Here is a 24,734-nt window from a genome sequence, read left to right on the forward strand (position 1 = left end):
GAGAGCGAAGGGCCCCCTCCTGGATGGCACCCTTGACCAGTCAGTCATCCAAGTAGGGAAACACGTGCACCCCCTGACGGCGGAGATGCGCCCCCCCCCCCCCACCCCCCCCACACACACTACTGCCAAGCGCTTGGTGAAGACCAGTGGGGCCGAGGCAAGGCCAAATGGCAACACTCTGTACTGGAAGTGCCTGCTGCCCATGACGTATCGTAGAAACTTCCTGTGACTTGGGAAGATCTCAATGTGGGTGTAGGCATCTTTCAGATCAAAGGAGCAAAGCCAATCTCCTCTTTCAAGGAGTGGGATCAGGGTGCCCAGAGACCATCTTGAACTTTTCTCTTTGAAGAAATTTGTTCAAAGCTCTCAGGTCCAGAATAGGGTGGAGCCCCCTATTCTCTTTGGTATCAGGAAATAACGAGAGTAGAATCCGCTGCCCCACTGGCACCATGGAATGGGTTTGACCACTCCAGCCATTAAGAGGGCGGAGAGTTATGTCAAGAGTATTTCCTGATGCAAGGACATGCCCCAAGAAGGGCAAGGGGGATAGTCCATGGGGAAATCCCTGAAATTCAACCGGTACCTTCGGTGAATGATCGAGAGAACCCACTGGTCCGAGATAACATAGGCCCAGTGGTCCGCAAAGAGATGCAGCCTGCCCCCAACAGGAGGGCAGGGCGTCAAGGGTACGGCAGTTCAGCTTATGCTCCCCCACTGCCAGTCAAAACCCTGTAGCAGGGCTCTGCTGGGAGGCTGGCTGAGGTCTAGGAGTCCGCTGGTACCGAGTGCGGCCCCTGGAACTCACGCGGGACATGTGCACCTGCAAGGCAGGAGGATAGTATTTCCTCTGGAGATAGAAGGACTTTCTGGAGCCCTGGCGCAAGAATTTCCTGACTGAGGATAGTAGGTCAGAAATACTGGTTGAAAGGTGCTGGAGGGTCTTCATGGTGATCCTTCAGCTGAGTCACCACATCCCTGACCCTATCTCCGAAGAGATTCTTGCCAGTACAGGGCAGGTCTGCGAGTTTCTCCCGGGCCTGCAGCCAGAGGTCCGATGTTCAGAGCCAGGCCATCCTGCGGGTTCCAATGCCTCACCCTAGCCGCCATCTCAAACATGCCGTAGGTGGATCTCACCTCGTGTTTACCAGCCTCCACGCCTTGATGAACCTCTGCCAAAAAGCATCCTGCTTCTGTTGGGGCAGATGCTCCGCCAGATCCTGAACCTGTTTCCACAGGTTCCAGTTATACTGGGTCACGTACAGCTGGTAGGATGTTATACGTGTGATTAACATAGCGTCCTGATACACTTTTCTCCCCAGGGCATCCAGTGCTCTATGATCCCAACCCGGAGGAGCTGAAGATTGGTTGCAGAAATGCTTTTCTTTCTTGAGAGCTGACTCCACCTCAACGGATCGGTGTGATAGCTGATGCCTCTCAAATCCCATCTATCTGTTGTACCAGATAGATGGCATCTGTTTTTCGATACATCAGCAGAATGGAAACAGGACGCTCCCAGATCCTAAGGAGTAACTCCTTAAAAATATCATGGACGGGAACAGCCACCACCTCCTTAGGCGCATCCACAAATTGGAGGACTTCCAGCATCTTATGTCGGGCGTCCTCCTCTGTCAGGAGTTGGAACAGGACAGCCTCCGCCATTGCCCGGACAAAGTCCACAAAGGTGAGGCCCTCCAGCAGGGACATACATCTCTCGTCGGGAGGAGATGGGTCTGTCGGAAGGTCCAGAGTCATCCGCAGAAGACTCTGAGGTATCGTCCCCCCATATGAGTCATATGGAGCATCCTCCTCACTAAGGTCCTCTGGGGGCCATTGTGGAGGGTCCTTTGCCAGGCCTCTTGGCTTGGGCACCGAGGGAATTGAATGCATCGATGGCCCAGGAACTGGACTGGGAAATACCAGTCACAGGACCAAGGGACTGGACGGTGCCGTTGGCCAGATCAAATTTTCCTCCTCCTTGGAGTCCATGATGAGAATCACTTTGGAAGGAGGCAGCATCGGTGACTGCTAGGGAATCGACAGACCCCCAGTCACCGGCTGCGTCAGTAGTACGCCCAAGAAGGACATCCAGACACTCTAGCAGGGGCACCAACATGGAAGGGGTCTGATACCAGTGTAGAGGCCGGGGGAGCCACCGTCTCGATACCCTTTGACAGAAGTTTTCCATGCCGGGCTCCATCTGATGATGTCACCCATATGTGAGGATTACCATCCTGTTTGTCCTAGGAGAAAACTAAATTCAATAAATACCTTCAAGATAAAGCAAACTAAAACAGTAAAAGCATAGATAACATGTGTGAGAGAGGGAGCATCTCTGTGTGTATGAGCATGTGTCTTTGTGAGAGAGTGAGCGAGTGTATGTATGTAAGCATGTGTATGTGACAGAGTGAGTGTGTGAGCATGTGTGTGTGTGTGTTTGTGAGAGGAGTGTGTGTGAGCATGTGTGTGTGTTTGTGAGAGGAGTGTGAGAGAGCATGTGTGTTGTGTGAGAGGGAGCATGTGTGTGTAAGTATTTTTTCAGAGAGGGAGTTTGCATGTGTTTAAGAGAGTGGGAGGTGTGTGTGTGTATGTGTGTGACAGATTGTGACAGGGAGGTATGTGTACATATATATATAAGAGAGGGGAGAAAGATTGTGCACACCATTTCCACTGATCCATACCAATCTTAGGGTGAATGGAAATCAAAAATTCTCAGGTATGGAGAGAGCATGAATGTTTTTTATCTTTATTAGTTTTATTTTTATAGGTGTTTGATGTGTCTGCTGTTTTTAAATATTTTATTGGTGTTTATTTATTAGGCTTGTGCATTCATTCTGTTATTTGTGCACATAAAGCACAGACTTTATAGTACATGCATAATGGATAGTATGCATGTACTATTAATACCTCGAGTTATGCGCACACTACCCGATTTTATGTGTGTACTATAAATTCTGAGAGTTATGTGCATAAACAGGGAAATGAATGAAACAAAAGCACATCCCTAGTATTTATTATATTTATCATATTTCTTGATTTTAAGGTTTGATGTTTGAGGAATTGCGATGCTTCTTTTTTCCATTGTTGCATTACATAGAACCTGGCTTGCTTCGGTTTCCAGTTCATTTTTCCCTGTATAATTCTATTTATATTTTATGGCTGCTCTATTCGGTATTTGGTGAGGATCTGTTTGGGTTCTGCATGTTTGACTGAGGTAAGGTATTCACCTAATAGGAGGTGCACTGGTGTTTTAGGAGCTGTTATTCTATCTGCAGTGTTGCCTTTTCATAGGTAGGGTTGAGGAGTGCTAGCAGTTAGTGCTGTTTTGTTATGGGAGGTTTATTATATTGTAATTGTAATTCAGTTTACTCATGGCTTTCTGAGGGTCCAGCACACCCCTAATATGCTTTACAATAGGCTTAATATCATATGGGTTCCAAGTGTCGCCTACGACACCTAATACCCTTGCACCGGCCAAAGAGTGGCAGCAAATTACTGGCCACTGTCAGCGACAGGATGCTGGACTTGATGGACCTTTGGTCTCACCCACTATGTCATTTCTTATATTAACAGTACATTTGACCAAAGGCTTTATTTAGTAGTAGTAGTAGCAGTAGTAATAGTAGTAGTAGTAGTAATAGTAGTAGTAGTAATAGTAGTAGCAGCAGCAAATAATTGCAACAGGTATTCATTGCATCTTCCTCTAAAAGCTGAAAATGGAGTCGATGACACCAACTGAAAAACTTGAGTACCTTTATGTTAAACAGATAACATGAGCAAGCTCCTTGGGCCAGCGCTATCCCGTCGGAAAAAAAAATTCCTTTTCTTTCCTTGCATCTGATCTTTGAACAGCAAGAGCATATTTTCATACCTTCCTGCAGTAAAGCATTTCCTATGAAAGTCCCTTTATACACTTTACCTAGCATTACCATCGTAAAAGAAACTTGTGCCCTTGCCCTCATAAAAAAAAGGCTACTCCAAAGCAGTTTCAAAATATACATTTACATCTGAACTTTTTAACTTATCACTGCAACTACTATCTCAAGCCATATGTTGGCTCAACAGAAATAATACAGCTCTATGTCCTAGATAACCCGGATTAGAAGCACCTGCATTACTTCTGTGCCAATAACCAATAAACTATTTGCCTGTCAACTGAAGGTCAGGTGTGGATGCCTGGATATTTCAACCACAGCCCTGTCAGGATATATTACTAACACAAAACACTGTCATCCTCCAAAACCAGAAATCAAACAGTACATGCAGATGCAAGGCCCTGCTGATGGAAAACTTGTCTACAGTTACAAATAAATATGAAAAAGTCAATACAAAAATTTTTCCTTTGCTGCCAAAGTCAACAGAGCCTATTCTGAACAGTAACAAGTGTAATCTATTATACTAATGAGAGCTCTGTTTGAAAACTACATGTCTTCCCACCCCTAATACATATAGCTACATATACATATTGTGGCAAATTAGGAATCTTTATGCCTGTTGAGATGTCTTATTTTGCCCTGAGACCTTCTTTCCCATGCAGTATTTCCTGCATTCAACCACTGGGGGACCATTGTTAATGGTCCCAGACACACGGGGGGGGGGAGAGAGAGCGAGCCTAGCCATAATGTCATTCTCATAGGTAGATATTTGTATCCCTATGGGAGGCCCACCCAGTAACTCGAGGTGGGGTTTAGGTATTAGTGTAGGGGTTAGGGGCCACTTTGACATTCTACGTGACACTAGGTTGAGAGAACATTGCCCAAATCTCATCTTGGAGTGAGTTTCCTCACTCCAAAGGTCATCAAATCTTCACGAGACCTCTGTTCTGTTCATAGGTGTCCCGTAGAATGTCAAAGTGGCCCCTAACCCCCTACCCTCTTACCTAAACCCCACCTCGAGTTACTAGGTGGGCCTACCATAGGGATACAAATACCTACCTATGGGAATGACATTATGGCCAGACTCTCTCTCTCTCCCCCCCCCCCCCGTGTGTCTGGGACCATTAACAATGGTCCCCTGGTGGTTGAATGCAGGAAATACAACAGGTCTGGCACTTATCGCAGAATCTGAAAATGGTATCGCAATTTGCGCTCTTAGCTCTTCGCTCAGGTAATTTAGCGCAAATTGCGATAAATGCTATATTAGCATAAAACACGCCCATTTTGCTATCGCATGCGGTACTTACCGCATTTTGATAAATCCAGGCCTAAGCCCCCAAGTTAGACGGTTAAATATTTTAAAAATTGATTCCTTAGTAAATGACATGAGGAAAAAAAACAACAACCAGTCTATCGGGTTTGCCCAGTTATTCCTGTCCACACTGCTAAGCATACATCCCAGCTGCCAGCCATAAAAAGCTTGAACATTTGCAGGATATATGAAACCTAACCTCTTATGCCTACTCAAATACAAAACCTAAACTGCTGCCTGCCCCAAACTCAGAAAATTTAAATCCCTTTTTATAAATTATTATTAAATATGAACTTTCTACCTTATTTAAATAAAACCAGACCTCCCAAGCGGCAAGTTCATGGTCCTGGCAGTGCAATTTCACATGACGGTGAAACAAGGCATGGGGCATGCTGGTAAGTAACGGGATAAAGAAATCCCCAGGGCTGGTCAGGGAGTGCCCCAGGTCCCCAGAGAGAGAGGCTGTAAGCCTTAACATCAAGCAGCCATCTGTCTGGTCGAGGCCCTTCCTGCAGTTCTGATGGCAGAGAAAGCTCTCTGGATACCTGAGCACAGTGAGGAGCTTACCTCTAACTCTTTCACCTTTTCCATCGTTATCAAGCGCCTTGCTGTGTGGCTGGAAAGTGTCTGCTCACAGTTGCTAATGAGTTTCAGGCAGGGGTGCCGGGGTATAATTTCCTCTGTGTATCTGGAATGAAAATAAGGCAGTGCAAAGACTGTGAAGCTTACGAATGGAACAAAAGCCTTTCAAACCTGGCAAATACGCCAAGACAATACATGCTTCATGGTTTTGTTAAATTTCCACAAATACAGGCTAATAACTCTTTTTTTTAAAAATGAACTGCTGCAGATTCCACTCTGTTCCTAACCGTATCGCCACCAAACATGCAATGGAAATATCGCCCTAAGCAAGGAACAGCCTGTTACTGGCACAGCCTCCATGAAACAGGCGGCAATCTCGTTATTCCTCATTATTATGGGCACCGTTTCTCTTTCGGCACAGAACTTTATTTTATGCACCAAATTCCCCCAGTAACAGCACCCTCTTTACAATACCAGCTTCCCGCTGTAACTCAGCCTGTACAGAGCTGCTATCCTGCAGCTAAAAACCACTCTTTGAGCCTGTGGCTGCATCGCTGCTCCAATCGGCATGGATCAGCTGGGGCCCCACCCCCTAGAAGGGCCCCAATGGAGTCATCGCTGAAGATGCATCCCCCTGGGCTTACGCCTTCACGTGTCCTGGATAATTCCGTTTGGTGTTTATGAATCTGGCACTGTTTTCATTTAACTGACTACTTGTTTATTCTGGTGGCTTATTAACATACTGTGTAAGAAGCATCTTAAACTTAACTGGCGTCTGCCTCAGGTTCTATAATTTCCTTTTGGGGCCAACGATGCCTCCTCTCAGTCTTATCAATGACCATGACGCCCGATCACCATCTCATTACCAGCGTCCATAAATCCATTCTGCAGTAAGTCATGGAGGCATGCTAGGTATCTTACACCAACCGTAAGTCCTATTCCCACCGTGATGTCAGCTACTGAGATTCCTCAAGGTCTAAATCTTGGCCTCCTGCATGATCACTCAGCTAAGTCAAAATCTGTTCTTACTTCTGATCTTGTTTTTTTATTTAAACAGCGTATTTTATGTATCACAGAGATGTGGCTGAGTGAGGGGGAAACTGTTTGAAGCAAAGTTGTCCTCCAGGCCACACATTTAATTGTAAATGTAGGAAATTCCAAAAAGGAGATGAAGTTCCCATAGTATACAATAATACCTTAAAAGTCAACAGAACTTGATGTAAAACCTCTGTCCAGAGTAGATGGCTTGGCTTGAAGGAAAGCCCAACTCTTCTAAATATTGTCCTCCAGCATTTGAGTATTGTTCCGTGGAGGAAATCATTGAATTGATCTCCAAAACAGTAATAAACCATACAAATTTGTCTTTAATGTGGAGGATGTTGGGGGTCATACTCACACCTGAAACATTTTTTTGATGGTAATGACTGGAAGGTGAATATTAATACCCGCACGTGGGCATCCATGTGCACGCCGATTTTATAACATGCGCACATCAACACGCACATTATAAATCGTCTACCCCCCGCACACATGCGTACTCTATTTTAAATCGGCTCTCACACGAAAGGGGGGGTGATTTTAGGACATGTATGCGGCGACACAAAAGGGGCTTTTCTCCAGTTCCCTCTCAGTCTGCTCCAATAAAAGTGCGGACTGGGACGGAACTTCCTAAAACCCCTACCTACCCTGCCTGCCTTTTCCCCTATCCTCCCCGATCCCTAAAATCCCTCTACCTATCTTTTTTGTTGTTATTTTTATACTTATCCTCTCTGCAGAGCAGTAGTAAGTTGCATGTGCCAGCTAGCTGCCGGCGCACATTTCACCGGGACAGTGCCTAAGGGTGCTGTCCCAACCGGCTCTTCCGCGCGTACCAGGAGATACACGCATGGCCGCAGGCCTTGGAAAAAGCTTGCAGCATGCACGCGGTCCGGCCACACACGTATCTCTCATTTTTTACTCTTGCCGGCATTTTCAAATTTGCCCGTGAGTAAACAAAATTACCATGAAACTGGAAAATATAATAAATCAGATTGCCTGACTAAAGAATAACAAATCACTGGAACCAAATGGTATTCACCCCAGAGTTCTGAAGGAACTCAAACAAGAAAATGTAGACCTCTTTTTGGTGATCTGCAACCTGTCATTTAAAACAGCCACAATACCTGAAAACTGGAGAGTGGCCAATGAGAATCCAATTTTTTAAATGGGCTCCAGCAGCGATTTGAGAAACTATAGATCGGTGATCCTGATGTCAGTGGCAGGCAACGTGGTAGAAGCTGTCTTTAAAAAGAAAATTACTGACCACACAGATAGACAAGGTTTAATAGGGGAGAGTCAACATGATTTTGCAAAGGTAAGCCTTGCCTTACCAATTTACTAGATTTTTTTGAAAATGTAAGCAAACATGCAGATAAAAGCAAGTTGGTTGATAATAATGTATTTGGATTTTCAGACAGCATTTGACAAAGTCCCTCATGAGAAACTTCTCAGGAAATTGAGTGGATTAGACAAGTATAGCTGGGTTCAAAAAAGATTTGGATAAGTTCTTCTAGGAGAAGTCCATTAACTGCTATTAATCAAGTTTACTTAGGGAATAGCCACTGCTATTAATTGCATCAGTAGCATGGGATCTTCTTAGTGTTTGGGTAATTGCCAGGTTCTTGTGGCCTGGATTGGCCTCTGTTGGAAACAGGATGCTGGGCTTGATGGACCCTTGGTCTGACCCAGCATGGCAACTTCTTATGTTCTTAAGGAAAAATTCATAAACAGTTATTAGCCAAGTAGAAAAGCCAGTGCTTATAAGTGGAAGTGAGATATAAGAAACAGATCAACTATTGGGGATCTTACTGATACATGTGATCAGAAATGGCCACCACTGGAGACAGAATACTGCGCTCGATGAACCTTGGTCTAACCAGTATGGCACTTTATGTTCTTAGGTCATAGGATAGGAGGCAATGACCCACTGTAGACTGGTAATTGGTTAAAAGACAGGAAACAGAGGGTAGGACTAAATAGTCAGTTTTCCAAATGGAGAAAGGTCATTAGTGGAGTTTCCCAGGGGCCAATACTGGGACCTGTGCTATTTAGCACATTCATAAATGATCAGGAAAAGGGAACAGTGAGTGTTGTGAACAAATTTGCAGATGACACAAAATTGTTTTGAGTCATTAAAACAGCAGATTGTAAGGAACTGCAGAAAGACCTTGTGACACTAGGAGGCTGGGCATTAACAGATGGATAAGTGCAAAGTAATACACATAGGAAAAAATAATCCCAACTACAGGTACATGATGCTGAATTCCGTGTCAGGAGTCACCACCCAGAAAAAGGACCTTGGAGTCCTTGTGGATAGATAATTCCTTGAAATCTTCGACTCAGTGTGCATCGGTGGTCAAAAAGGCAAATAGGAATTATTTGGAAAGGCACTGAGAATATCATAATATCTTTATTATGATACTCTTTATACTTTATACTCTATACTTTATACTCTTTGGGGCGGATTTTAAAACCCCTGCGCGCCTATTCTGCATAGGCCGCCGGCGCGCGTAAAGCCCCGGGACGCGCGTAAGTCCCGGGGCTTTCGAAATGGGGAGGGAGGGGGCGTGTCCGGGGGCGTTCCCGAAACAACATGGCGTTTCGGGGGCGTGCCGCGGCGTTTCGGGGGCGGGCGGCGTGGCGCCGGCCCGGGGGCGTGGTCGAGGCCTCCGGACCATGCCCCCGGGACCGGAGGACGGAGCGGGGCTGCCGGCGACGCGCACAGTTACACCTGAAAGCAGGCGTAACTTTGCCGACAAAGGTAAGGGGGGGGTTTTAGATAGGGCCGGGGGGGTGGGTTAGGTAGGGGAAGGGAGGGGAAGGTGGGGGAAGGTGGGGGGAGGGCGAAGAAAGGTTCCCTCCGAGGCCGCTCCGAAATCGGAGCGGCCTCGGAGGGAACAGGCAGGCCGCGCTGGGCTCGGCGCGCGCAGGTTGCACAAATGTGCACCCCCTTGCGCGCGCCGACCCCGGATTTTATAAGATACGCATGTATCTTATAAAATCTGGTGTACTTTGTTCGCGCCAGTGGCGCGAACAAAAGTACCCGCACGCATAGTGTTTGAAAATCCGCCCCTTTATACTTTATACTCTTTAAAAGTCTGGAGAACACTCAGTTCTGCAGACTTTAAAAAATAAACACACTACCTACTGCTACCTTATTGACTGACTAAAAATACAAACAGTCTAACTTGTTTATTCGCTGCCTACCTACTGCTACCTTATTGACTGACTATTTAAAATGCAAACAGTCTAACTTGTTTATTCACTGCCTTTCTGACTATTAAAGGCACAAACACACAAACACACTAAATAATATTCCCAAATAGTTAACTTTGCCTCAATACTTTTAAAAAAGTCAATATTGGAAACAGGATGCTGGGCTTGATGGACCCTTGGTCTGACCCAGTATGGCATTTTCTTATGTTCTTATGTTCTTATATGGTGTGACCATACCTTGAGTACTGTATGCAATTCTGGTCGCCCCCATCTCAAAAACAACTCAGTGGACATACAAAAGGTACGAGAACGGCGACAAAAATGATAAAGGGGATGGAAAAACTTCCTTATGGAAAAAAGATAAAAAGATTAGAGCTGTTTAACTTCAAGAAGAGAAAGCCAAGAGGGGATATAATTGAGATTTATAAAATCATGAGTGGTGTAAAGCAGGTAAATAGGGAACAGTTATTTATTCTTTCAAACACTAGGAATTCGGGGGCACTGAATGAAACGAGCAACTGGCAGATGTAAAGCAAATCATAAGAAGTATTTCTTCCCTTAGCCATAGAATCTGCTGCCATAGGACATGGTCAAGGCAACTCACATTCAGTAGTACCTAAGAGGGTTGGACAAGTCCCTGAAAGAAAAGTTCATAAACTGTAATTAGCCAGGAAGACTTGGGGAAAGTCATCGCTTATCCCTGGGAGTGAAATAAATCCATTTTTTGGTATCTGCCGAGTACTTGTGACTCAGACTGTCCACTGTTGAGACAGGGATGCTGGGCTCAATGGACCTCGGGGTCTGACCCAGCATGAAACATCTTATGTTAAATGTAATAGTCCTTGGTGACTTCAACATACATGCTGACGGTCCCCAAAGCACTATGGATAAAGATTTTATTTCATCTAGGAGTGAAGAGTTTTTCCAGCAAGTAAAATCACCAACACGTGAGGCAGGCCACATGTTGGTGGCCTGCCCATTTCCCATAGGAAAATGTTCATTGATTTAAGAAACCCCTTCAGATAATGCTTTTATCTGATCGTTTTTTAATCATGTTTTTCAATGTGTGTTGTGGTAGCTTGCAAAGTGTGGAGTGCTTATTACATTTAACAATACACCAGACATAAATTTAGATAATCTGGCTTTAAATTTAAAGAATTTTCCAGGTGATTTTGCAGGTCTTCCTTTAGAATCACAAATTGTTACCTGGAATCTAGTTATGCAAAATGCATGAGATAATGTGATATTTGCCTACACTCATTTAATATCAGACTGTGATAAATGCATAGGATACCATTTTGCATTAGTTGTATTAGAAACAAAATCATCAATTAGAAAAGGTGGTGGCAAAAAAATGAATCCTCCTCAAATGTGGTTATGCAAGGCTAGGGTTACAGAATGCTATAAAGCGGGCAAAAAAAGTATTATTTTACAAATAAATTAAAGGTTGAGAACCGCCATCCACAACTTTTCAAATGTTTTGCAGATCCTTCCAAGAAAGGGAATTGTTCAGTTTTGAATGATTTAAGGACCTTAACAGCAGATACTGTAGCTCAAAAGATAGCAGACATCAAAAAACTGCAATGGAAAGCTTTGAAAGAGTTGACGCGGCTCTTCCTATTTTTGAAAGTTTTTAACCTTTTTATATATATATATATATATTATTTCGCATTTCAAAAAACATTTCAAGTAAGTTCAACTTGAAACAGAAATCAGTCAGAGTAAGAAAACCAAAACCTTATTCCAGTCATCAAATATAAACCAAAGTTTAAAACATTCATAAGCTCAAAGCCTACTAGGTCTATACTCTCATAATTCTTAACAGTGGCAAACAAACACTAACTTATATAAGCTCACAAAAAAACCCAAACTCCTATTTCTAAACACGCAAACAAATATTAGCTTTAAATGTTTTGTTTTTAAGATTTTAGGGACTCCTTCCCAGCAAGTCCAACGTAGCTCCAACAGTCCCACTGTCACTCCTTGTGACCTTGGGCAAGTCACTTCTTTTTTTTTTTTTTTTCCTCTCTCTCTCCCCCCCCCCCCCCCCTCCCCCCGATCTGTAGCAAATGGATCCAGAGCTCGCTTCGGGACTATACCACCATCAGTGGTCCAAGGAGGAAAATGGAGAATAAAGATTGTTGTGCCTACTTAGAGACACTGCAGGTCACAGCAATGTAACTGCATCAGGCTTCCACATGGAGAGACCAAGGTTAAAATCCAAGCTTGTATTCTTTCGGACAACAGTCTCATTAACTTTGGTGGTTATGAAAATTTTTACAAAAGTTGGTAATCTTTTATGAGGTTTTATGCTTCTGGAATTTGATTTTATATTTTTAGGTTTAGGTTTAAGACGTATTTTTAAATCTTTGTATTTCGTTTTGGCCAGACCTGTCTGATTTAGCAGGTTAAAAGAAGAATAAATAAATCAATCAATGTTTGCTATGTGTTAGATATATTAGATAGCAATCTTAGAGCCAATACCAGTTTACCTTCCACCAAAACATTCCGACGCAGTTCTACAACTTGGATAAGTACTCATATTATTATGACCTTCATAATAGGCATCATCGTGATTGCTTTCACGTTATCAACTCTGCCTTATATATAATCATATGGTCATTTCCAGTTCCAGATCTTCTCTGAACCAAGTCTTTATATCTTTTTCAAAACATTTTTTGTTTGCACTTAAAAATTATTATTAAAATTATAAATCCAGCACTTTCATTCTGCACTTATCTTTCACGCATTGTATTTCTCCTTAGTGTTGTTTGTTGTCTTGCTAAATCCACAAGAAACAGTTGACCCAACACTGGACCGTGTTTCGGACTGTTGTGAACAATCTCCAGTCCTTTGTCAAGGGTGATTCAATCTGCATCTAAACACACCATATTTTATAATTTAATGTCAATACATTTCCAAGAGATAATTACATGAACACTTGGACTATAGTTATACCACAGGCCAGCACTTTAAGTCTTGTGTACTCACATTTTTCCTTCTTATACTTCGTCCCTGTTGAACTTCACACACACAATGGCGTCTCAGCGTTTTTCTTATAGTTCACAACCGGAACCCAACCGGAACTCTCTTAAATTCCCCTCTACTTTCGCGTTCCGCCTCCTATGCTGATGTAATACCTGACGTCATGATACCTCTCAATGAAATTATATCAATGAGTACCACTCAATCGAAGCGTTTAATCCATTTGGAGCAACTGTATCGAGCTTGAATATCCACTGTTGTTCTTTTAAATTCAAAGTTTTATTCATATTACCCCCTCGAGGATGCATATAAATTTTTTCCAAAATCCTCCAACGTAAATCATTAAAGGTATGGTTATGATCTTTGCAATGTAATACTAAGGGGGCTGTAATTTTTTCAGTAGTAATGCAACTTCTGTGTTCAACTAGACGCGTACGAATCATTCTTTTAGTTCTTCCTACATAGTACAATTTCCATGGACATTCAATCAAATAAATGACATAAGTAGATTTACAATCTACATGATACTTTAATGTGAAATTGCGTCCATTCACATCCACCCAAGTTTCTCCAGCTAACACCTGACTGATTATTGGACGATGATAGCAACGTGTTGGAAAGTTATACTTGGGAACAATTGTTGGAGCTACAGAAGAGAGTGATTAGGTCTGAGTTACATTCAGCTACATTATTACAATATATTAAAACTGAGAGGATCCCGCGGGGTTTGAGAATAAATTTGGAACCCTCCATTTATCCCGAGAATGATGAGTTCATACAAAAATGGATTTGCATATTGAATAAATGTGCACTAGATCTGATGTTACTATTGATCGAAACTACTAACCAGTTAGCAGAAAAATTGCGTCCAGAATGTGAATTAATGAAATCAAATTTACAACAACAGGGAACTCTCGATGAGTATGATGTAAAATTACATGAATTCAACACCACCATTGAAAAATTTAGAACTGAATTAAAAAATAGCAAGATAGGTAAATTCAAGCGGGATGAAAAGGATTATTCCACAGGAGCAATTTATCCATGGCAGAGAAAAAAAATGAATCCTCCTCGTAAGGTAGCCTTTGCGGGGTCCTCGGAAGATTCTTCGGGATCATCAGAGGAAGAGATACCTCAAGCAGCCAATAATGAGATTTATAATCGAGGCAGAGGGAATTTTAGAACATATAGATCACAGCAAAGGCGGTTTTTTCGCCAATCACGGCAGCCAACAGGTCCAGATTTAGAACAGAGACCTCATACTCGATCACAGAATCGGAATGTAACGTCATAAATTTGTCGCAGATGCAGTTAACACCCGATCATCTGAAAGTGTTACAAAAAGGGCTATCTTTTGTTCCCTTTCATCGACATGAACCTTTTTTTTGCAGAACTGCATTATATCGCTTTTTTCGTAAACTCCAACTTTTGTTGTTTTTTTCTCAAAACATGCCTCGTAATGACTGTTCAGTAGTACATCCAAAATCCAACTGGTTACCTAGTGGACCTATTGATCCGATCATTAAAACTTTTATAGAATTGGTTTTAATAGATGTAAAAGAAATTGAAGCAAGGTATACAGCCCCTAAGTACAATTTGACTTATGGAGAGTTTCAAGCATTATTATCTTTGAAACATGAAGAGACAATTGTGATCAAAAAGGCGGATAAAGGTGGAGCTGTAGTTTTATTAGATAAAAATAGATATATAGCTCAGATTTTACATCATATACAGGACGCCACTAAGTATGAACAGTTAGAAGTTGACCCTACAGTAGAGTTATGTCAAAATATTTCAGAATTAGTGAATCATCAATTGAATTTAGGTAGCTTAACATCGAGAGAGGCACGGTTTTCTTTGTGTTGAACACCCTATGGCTCCAACCATTTATTTCGTTCCAAAAGTGCACAAGGATCGTAATAATCCACCCGGACGCCCAATTGTTACCACTATTGGATCAGTATTAGAGCCTTTATCCACTTTTGTGGATGTTTTTTTGCAGCCTTTTGTGTCCAAGAGTAGATCTTTTTGCAAAGACACGAAACAAATGTTGGCAAAGTTGGAAGAAATTAATAATGCAACCGATGCTTTGTTAGTGACCATGGACATACAATCTTTATATACTTCCATTCCACAGCCAGAAGCTTTACAAATCGTGGAGAGTACTTTAAATTTAAGAGAACGTCCTCATAGAATCCCCACTGAATTTTTGATGCAACTCACGAAATTAGCATTGTGTGAAACTTTTTTTCTATTTCAGCACAAATGGTATAAACAAGTACACGGAACAGCCATGGGGGCCACGATGGCCCCCAGTTTGGCTAATTTGTATGTGACAAACTTTGAAAATATGTTTCTGTACAATGCTGTCGAGTTTCAGAAAATCTCACAGTACACTCGATACATAGATGATGTATTTTTTCTGTGGCATGGAAGTATTGAAGATTTATTACAATTCCATAGTTGGATTAACACACTTGACCAGAATTTAAAATTCACAATTGAATTTCATCATTCCCAAATCAATTTTTTGGATATATTTATCAAGAAGGATGGGAATAAAATGGTCACTTCGTTGTATCGGAAATCGTGTGAAAAAAATACGCTACTCCATTTTTCCAGCTTTCACCCTTATCATCTAAAGAAAAACTTGCCTATTGGACAATTTTTGCGCCTAAAACGACTATGCAGTGAGAATCAAGATTTCCATACACAAGCAGGAATCTTAGCACAAAGGTTGCTCCAACGAGGATATCCCAGCCATTATATCAAAAAAGCCTGGAAACGGGCTACAAATGTAGCAAGATGTTGGTTATTGTTGGACAAACCAGATGACAATAATTCTACATTAGTTTGTTCTATTCCATTCTCAAACAAAGCTGGGGCTATTGCAGCATCCATTTTCCAACATTGGACAGTATTAAGACCACATGCACCAGTATTTGAAACTCGTCCGATTGTTGCCTATAGCCGAGGTCGGAATATAGGTGATAACATCTCTCATTCTTATTTACAAGACACATCGGGCGAAAATTCGGACTTACCTTATGGAAGTTGGCCATGTACTAGCTGTTCAGTGTGTAGTCAGGTGTTAGCTGGAGAAACTTGGGTGGATGTGAATGGACGCAATTTCACATTAAAGTATCATGTAGATTGTAAATCTACTTATGTCATTTATTTGATTGAATGTCCATGCAAATTGTACTACGTAGGAAGAACTAAAAGAATGATTCGTACACGTCTAGTTGAACACAGAAGTTGCATTACTACTGAAAAAATTACAGCCCCCTTAGTATTACATTGCAAAGATCATAACCATACCTTTAATGATTTACGTTGGAGGATTTTGGAAAAAATTTATATGCATCCTCGAGGGGGTAATATGAATAAAACTTTGAATTTAAAAGAACAGTGGATATTCAAGCTCGATACAGTTGCTCCAAATGGATTAAACGCTTCGATTGAGTGGTACTCATTGATATAATTTCATTGAGAGGTATCATGACGTCAGGTATTACATCAGCATAGGAGGCGGAACGCGAAAGTAGAGGGGAATTTAAGAGAGTTCCGGTTGGGTTCCGGATGTGAACTATAAGAAAAACGCTGAGACGCCATTGTTTGTGTGAAGTTCAACAGGAACGAAATATAAGAAGGAAAAATGTGAGTACACAAGACTATAACTATAGTCCAAGTGTTCATGTAATTATCTCTTGGAAATGTATTGACATTAAATTATAAAATATGGTGTGTTTAGACGCAGATTGAATCACCCTTGACAAAGGACTGGAGATTGTTCACAACAGTCCGAAACACGGTCCAGTGTTGGGTCAACTGTTTCTTGTGGATTTAGCAAGACAACAAACAACACTAAGGAGAAATACAATGCGTGAAAGATAAGTGCAGAATGAAAGTGCTGGATTTATAATTTTAATAATAATTTTTAAGTGCAAACAAAAAATGTTTTGAAAAAGATATAAAGACTTGGTTCAGAGAAGATCTGGAACTGGAAATGACCAAATGATTATATATAAGGCAGAGTTGATAACGCGAAAGCAATCACGATGATGCCTATTATGAAGGTCATAATAATATGAGTACTTATCCAAGTTGTAGAACTGCGTCGGAATGTTTTGGTGGAAGGTAAACTGGTATTGGTTCTAAGATTGCTGTTAGGTGTGGCCCGATACAGTTTGACTTAAAAATTCCAGTATCCTCACTTTGAATAATTGGAGATGTATTAGATATCCATCAGCTGTAATCTGCAGAATATACATTTTTAAAGAAACAAGACATGGAAGGGGGGCCTGGGAATAGGATTCAGTACTGATTTTGAAAGACTCACAATCAGAATAAAAGTTGAAGATGACAAGACCTAAAATGTTAGTGAAAGCCAGCACTTTTGACCGATTTGGGGCATGCATGGGACAGATGTGGGAAGCACTGCATGCATAAAGGGTTGACAGGTCAAGTAAAAGACTAGATGGGTAGACTGGTTGGAGCAATTTGGTCCTTCTCTGCCAGTATCTATTCTGTTGCTATGTTCCACAGACGAGCCTTTTGTGCATAGATAGTAACTACCAATGCTGTACAATGAGACTCAGTAAATGAAGGAACTGACTGATCTTTTTTTTTTTTTTTTTTTTTTTAACTATTTTTATTAGATTATAAATTATAATCAAATATAAAATATTTGAAAAAGAAAAATAGCAAAGTACAGATAAAGAAAAAGAAAGAAAATACATAATTTAAACCAGCCGTATATGTCCACTATATATGGAAAGGCCCGAGGGCTAAGGCCTACTAAAGTAATATAAAATATTAGAACAAGCACATCTGGACAGAACAGTACCTTGCCCTATACAACACACCTAATACACATTGGGGTAGATTTTTAAAAAGTACGCCCACGCGTACTTTTGTTCGCGCACCAGGTGCAAACAAGAGTACGCCGGATTTTAATAGATACGCACGTAGTCGCACGTATTCTTTAAAATCCGGGGTCGGCGCGCGCAAGGCTGCCCAAAATCAGCAGCTTGCGCACGCCGAGCCGCGCAACCTGCCTCCGTTCGCTCCGACCTTCCCCTCCCTTCCCCTACCTAACCCACCCCCCAGCCCTATGTAAACCCCTCCCTACCTTTGTTAGAAAAGTTACACCTGCCTGAGGCAGGCGTAACTCGCGCGCACCAGCCAGCGCGCTATTCCCCAGCCCAGGAGCGGTTTCGGAGGCTTTGGCCACGCCCTCAAAATGCCCCCGGGCCAGAACCACACCCGCAGCCCCGCCCCTGGATGACGCATCGCCGTGACACACCTCCCCGACACAGCCCCCCCCCCCAAGGAAAGCCCTGGGACTTACAAGCATCCTGGGACCTGCGCGCGCAGGGGGAGCTTGGGGCAGGTTTTCAGGGCGTATCTTACGCGCGTACCCCTTTGAAAATCTGCCCCATAATGCTAGAAGATAATATTATGTCTAGCTTCCAGGAAGTCCCTCAACTAAGCAGGATCAAAAAATATATATTTAATATCATTCAAATTAACAAAACATTTACAGGGATGCCGAATATCACAGGTTGCCCCTAAGGACACTACCTCAGGCCTCATGGCCAGAAATTTCTTGCTGCGATCCTGAGTAGCTTTAGCTAAATCGGAAAATATCCATGTGTTTAGTGCGTAAAAAAAACTTTCATGATGATGAAAACAAACACGGAGAGTAGTATCACGACGCTGTGGAAGAAGAAATAATACCATCAGTACTGTCGGGAAATTCAGATAAATTAGGAGAAGCTGGCTCTGCTATATTGGAATGGCAGGTAGTAAACCTTAGAAAATGGTGGTAAAGCAGCCTCTGCTATTTCCAAAACCTCTTTCAAGTAAGATTTAAATAACTTGGATGGAGAAATTAATCAAATTTGAGGAAAATCTGGCACATGCAAGTTCAAGTATCTGGTGGAATTCTCTAGATTTTCCAATCGTCGGGAGGACGAAGATATATCTTTAATAATAAACTTCCCTCCCATGCCCCAAAGTTTTCTCAACTACATCCAGTCTCTTTTCACAATTTACAAAACTCTGCTCTTGCTTCTGAAGCTTAGAATGAATATCCTCAGTCAATATAGCTAATGATGAAACTGGATTCTCAATTGTAGCTAAGGCAGTCCACAGGTTTTCCAGAGACAGTGAAGGTAGTTTAAATTGGATTTGTTTTAACTTTAAGGGTCGACATGGCATCTGCGACCTCCTGTGAGCAAACTTCACCATAGAAGCTGACGTCCCAGCCAAGGCTGTCCCAGCAAAGCCATCCAGACCATGGGGAAAATGGAGAACCGCCACACCATCAGGCTGCATGGCTGCAGTCGTGCACAGGAGGGAAGCGCTAGCTGATGACGCAACAGATGCACAGGAACGCATCAATGCAATCCGGTGTCTTCTCTGCCTCTACAGCAGCGAACTCCAGGGGCCGAGGTGTTTAAAGATCATCCAGGCTGAGCGATACCTCAGTTGCCAGCGGGCTATCCGCCTCAACACCAGCCAAGTTGGACTGCTGATATAATCAAAGGAAAGTTAAGTGTGTGTTCAGGAATAGTTGCCTGTTGGGTTTGAGGAGAAGAAAACCTCCTTTCCGCTTCCCCGTAAGCAGAAAACAGAAAAAGTTCAGGTCCGGAGAGTACAAACACAGAAGCCTATCTAGCAAACACCATCTTGAATCTTCCCCCAAATCCCAGGACAGACTGATCTTTTATATAATTCTGAAATATCTCTCTCCATCGGTTAAGTCATGTCCAGGTTTCTTATTTATTTATTTATAAAAATGTATTAATCGTTGTTCAGTTTTTACAATAAAACTTTCAAAGCGATGTATAAAGCCAATTTAAACCTCAAAAACGGCACCAATATCTTTTGGGGAATTGACAATGTAATCAATCAAATATATTAATGAATCCCCCAATGAAAATAATTTTTGCAATTATTTAAATGACATTTCTCTGCTCACGAAGTGAGTCACCATTTGAATGGAGGAAATTTTTTTTGAAAAAGGAGAGCTGCCCAGTGTAATGAAACACCGGCAAACTACCTGTTAATAAATCAAGCACAAAAAATTTTTGAAAAGTGGAGGAAGGGTTTCATATCTGAGTTTTCAACCCAACACAAGGTCTGCTCGGTTAACATATATAATCATCAACCAATCCTCCTCCACCTATGATTTGTTTTAAATTCATGCAACACTGGTGAAAACTGCATGTGTTTTTTTTACGTGTTTTTTTGCTTTTTTTTATATATATATATATTCAATCAAAAACACCAACTTCCTTAGTTTAAAATTAGCTTTCAAAGTCCCGACTTATCTGGTGATGTTAATCCACCCGACGTAGCTACGTTTCAGGTCCGCAACGGCACCTTTCCTCAGGGGATGTGTTCTTCTCGAGTAGTCGGTGTCCCACGATAGCTAGGAATTAAATGTCAAAGCAATTTTTGTTTTTCTACAAGGCGCCATAGCGCGCTCTTCCACGCTCTACAAACTTCTCGCTAACGATCATGGCTTTAAACTAGCGGCACAGATGATTTCACATCCAATCACAACGCTCATTGCTATGGCGTCATCACGTATTCGTTCAAACTAAAGAGCCCCAATCAAGAGCTTCATTCAATCCCTGAGGTGTTTGCGTGTTAAGTGTAAAAATCCAGAACGCCTCACGTTTATTCAACAGGCTTTCGCGGTCCCCTCCTCTCGCGGTTGCAGGTGTATGATCTATAACTGTCCATTTTAAAGTACTGTACAGGTGACCATGCTGATCACAATGTGTGACAACTGGAGCTGTTAATGTAGAAGTATTCAATTTTGACTTATGTTCATTCAACCTCACTCTGATTTTGCGGGTGGTTCTGCCAATGTATACCCTAGGGCAAGGACAAATAATTGCATAAACAACATAATCAGAATTGCATGTGGTATTATATTTGCGGTGTACTCGATACCCTGTCACCGGTTCCTGCCAACTTATGCCCTCAATGCAATTCACACAATGAAAACATTGCCCACATTTGTGGTGTCCAGTGATTGAAATCTGTGGATTTTTAAAAAATTGAGCATGTACGAGTTTATCTTTGATGTTGGCGCCACGTGAAGTGACGATAAGCGGTGTTTCTTTGAAGATGTCATGTAAGGCTAATACATGCCAATGACGGCGTATTGATGACGAAATTATGTTTGTAGCCACTGATTGTTTCAAAACACAAACCAGCTGTGGACTTTCTTTAACGGGTTTATACTGTAATAAACTTTGTCTGTCCGAAAATTTCGCCCTTTTGTAAGCTTTTTTGATGGCTGATCTTGGATATCCATGTTCTAAAAATCGATCACGCAAAATCGCTGCTTGAATTTCAAAATCACTCATGGTAGAGCAAATGCGCTTCGCGCAAAAAAACTGACTAGCAGGCAACCCGCATTTGTGCCGCTAGTTTAAAGCCATGATCGTTAGCGAGAAGTTTGTAGAGCGTGGAAGAGCGCGCTATGGCGCCTTGTAGAAAAACAAAAATTGCTTTGACATTTAATTCCTAGCTATCGTGGGACACTGACTACTCGAGAAGAACACATCCCCTGAGGAAAGGTGCCATTGCGGACCTGAAACGTAGCTACGTCGGGTGGATTAACATCACCAGATAAGTCGGGACTTTGAAAGCTAATTTTAAACTAAGGAAGTTGGTGTTTTTGATTGAATATATATATATAAAAAAAAGCAAAAAAACACGTAAAAAAAACACATGCAGTTTTCACCAGTGTTGCACGAATTTAAAACAAATCATAGGTGGAGGAGGATTGGTTGATGATTATATATGTTAACCGAGCAGACCTTGTGTTGGGTTGAAAACTCAGATATGAAACCCTTCCTCCACTTTTCAAAAATTTTTTGTGCTTGATTTATTAACAGGTAGTTTGCCGGTGTTTCATTACACTGGGCAGCTCTCCTTTTTCAAAAAAAATTTCCTCCATTCAAATGGTGACTCACTTCATGAGCAGAGAAATGTCATTTAAATAATTGCAAAAATTATTTTCATTGGGGGATTCATTAATATATTTGATTTAAAGCCAATTTAAAACATAACAAAATTAAACAAAACCACTTAATAAAACAAAATTTCTATCATGCCCTTCTTTAATCCTACATCCAGAATTTTACTCTAATAATTTTCAAATGCGATATTTCTATGGGGTATCCAAAATGCTGAACCACCCCCAGATTTAATTCGGAAGCTCACTTGTTAATGACCACATTCCAAAAAGTTGGAATTGTGATTTCTGCATAAAGACATGGCCGTTAACAAGTGATCTTCCAAATTAAATCTGGGAGTGGTTCAGCATTTCGGAAACCCCCTATATCACGTTTGGAAATTAGTAGAGTAAAAATCTGCATGTAGGATTAAAGAAGGTCATAGGGCATGATAGAAATTCTGTTTCATTAACTGGCTGTTCTGTTTAATTTTATGTTATGTTTTAATTTGTTTTATTGTTTTAAATTGGCTATGTGCATCACTTTGAAAGTTTTATTGTAACAACTGGAAAGTGATTTATAAGCTTTTATAAATAAATAAATAAATAAATAAATAAATAAGAAACTGATGGCTTTTTGACATTAATAGACCATTTTTTGCTTGCTGTATAAAGAATAAACTGTTCTAATTTTCTAAAAGTTTATCTTCTTTGTAAATAAAACTTTAAAAGGTCTCTTAATAACTAAAAAATGATGTTCCATCTCCTTGGTCTAAGTAGGATTAGGGACACAGGGTTGGCAACACACTCTCTTAAATAATGTGAAAAGCAGAATTAATTTTTGAAGCACATAATACAACGGTCTCAAAAAGAAACTTTGTAAATGGAGACACTGAAGACAGTTTTGTTTTTTTTTCAATTATCTCTTTATTATGATTTTAAAACAAAATTACAAACATAAATCTCATTCTCCAACATACATAGGCAATCTTAATAAGAAAATATACATAGAAACTTTCCCATACAACTACCTTAACATAAACAATTAGCCTCAAATTTTCCTATTAAGAACAAATAATGTCGAGGGCTCGTTAATCCAATATAAATCAAAATAATTCAATTTAAGAAGGGACATCATTCTTATCTATCTCTTGCGCCATTTCAGATGGTATTAGCTGGCTTTCTATTGGACTCGATTTATCTTTTAGGAAATGATGTGGCTCAGTAAATATAAACTTTTTACTCTGGTAATTAATAAAACACTTTGAAGGATACTTTAAATAAAAGGTAGCACCAATTTCCAGAGTCTTACTTTTAAGTTCCAGAAACTTTCTCCTTTGAACCTGAGTGGTTCTAGAGACGTCTGGAAAAATAAACACCTTTTGGCCACAAAATTTAAGATCTTTATTCCTGAAAAACTTTTCTAATAACACATCTTTCTCTCTCTCTAAAGCAAATGACACAAAGAGCGTTGATCTTTTATTTATAATGTCTGTAGATTCTTCTAAGAAAGTGGACATGCCTACAGAGTTTTCCTCAGCCATACCAATATCCTTATTGAACCTTGATGCAAAATAATATATTTTGGAAATAGATAGAATATCCTTTTCATCATACAACAAAATCTCCTTTAAATATTTCACTAACATTTCTTTAGGTGACAATAACCTAGTAACAGGAAAATTAACTAGTCTCAAATTTTTGATTCTGAGTAAATTTTCCACATTTTCTAATTCAAGATGTAACATTTTAGTATCTCCAATAATCATACTTTCTATATTTTGGCCGTTATTCACTTTTACAGACAAATCTTTCAGCGTTAACTCCACCTCACTCAATCTTTTACCCTGATTTACTATGGATATTCTATTCACATTTACTAAAGCTGAAAGAGAAGAATTAACCTGTGTTAAATTCGAGTCCAATTTTACCAGCACATTCCACAAGTCCCCAAGATTCACATTGGCAGGATCTACAGAACTTATCTGAGATTTGCCAATGTTAACAACAACATTCTCCTCCCCTGCTTCAGTGTAGGTGGCTGGTTCAGCCTCTACCAATGCCTGTTGCGATTCAAGATCACTCACATTTGGCGATTCATTTCCAGCCTGGAGTACATCTCTCGTTGTTCCCGGGGGCTGTGGAGGTGTAGGCGCTGTGCCTGGACTTAGCGATGCATCCGAAGTGCTATGCAAACTGTCCATTGTTGGCATTCCCTGCCGATTTACATGGGTGTCCATGGGGCCGATTTTGGCTGTAGAAGGTGAGGAAGTGATAAATCTCGCTTTTCTCTTTCTTCCCATTCCAAGGATAGTATCAAGCACATTCTTGCTATAAGGATTTCTTACAGTCATGCGCAGACAAACGCAGTCAAAGCTAGTCTAAGCCCCGCGCGCTGGCGTTGGCTGCGCGCCGGCGTGCCTCGGGATTTAAAGGTCCCGGGCCCTGGTGATGACGTCGAGCACTCTGGGTCAGCTGTTCCCTCGCTTCACCTTCAGCGATTCTGATGTTATTCAGCTGGGTTTTCCTCTCACAGAGTCTCTGCCAGGACGGCTTGAAATCCCTTCTCAGCCAGAGCCAGCCCCACTGAAACGCTGGCGTGCCTCGGGATTTAAAGGTCCCGGGCCCTGGTGATGACGTCGAACACTCTGGGTCAGTTGTTCCCTCGCTTCTCTCCACCTTCAGCGATTCTGATGTTATTCAGCTGGGTTTTCCTCTCACAGAGTCTCTGCCAGGACGGCTCGAT

At 41.4% G+C, this 24,734-nt stretch overlaps 1 protein-coding gene across 5 annotated transcripts in view; it reads right to left on the reverse strand.

Annotated features, from left to right (window-relative positions):
• TRMT11 (tRNA methyltransferase 11 homolog) overlaps nucleotides 1-24,734 on the reverse strand; it is a 157,719-nt gene that overhangs the window by 39,580 nt on the left and 93,405 nt on the right. For all 5 annotated transcript variants that reach the window (XM_029596683.1, XM_029596682.1, XM_029596684.1 and 2 more), the window contains one exon: nucleotides 5,752-5,872. In XM_029596683.1, the coding sequence (XP_029452543.1) occupies nucleotides 5,752-5,872 (121 nt within the window). The remainder of the gene's footprint in view (nucleotides 1-5,751; nucleotides 5,873-24,734) is intronic.

This window comes from Rhinatrema bivittatum, chromosome 3 (assembly GCF_901001135.1).
Source record: "Rhinatrema bivittatum chromosome 3, aRhiBiv1.1, whole genome shotgun sequence".
Taxonomy (NCBI): Eukaryota; Metazoa; Chordata; class Amphibia; order Gymnophiona; family Rhinatrematidae; genus Rhinatrema; species Rhinatrema bivittatum.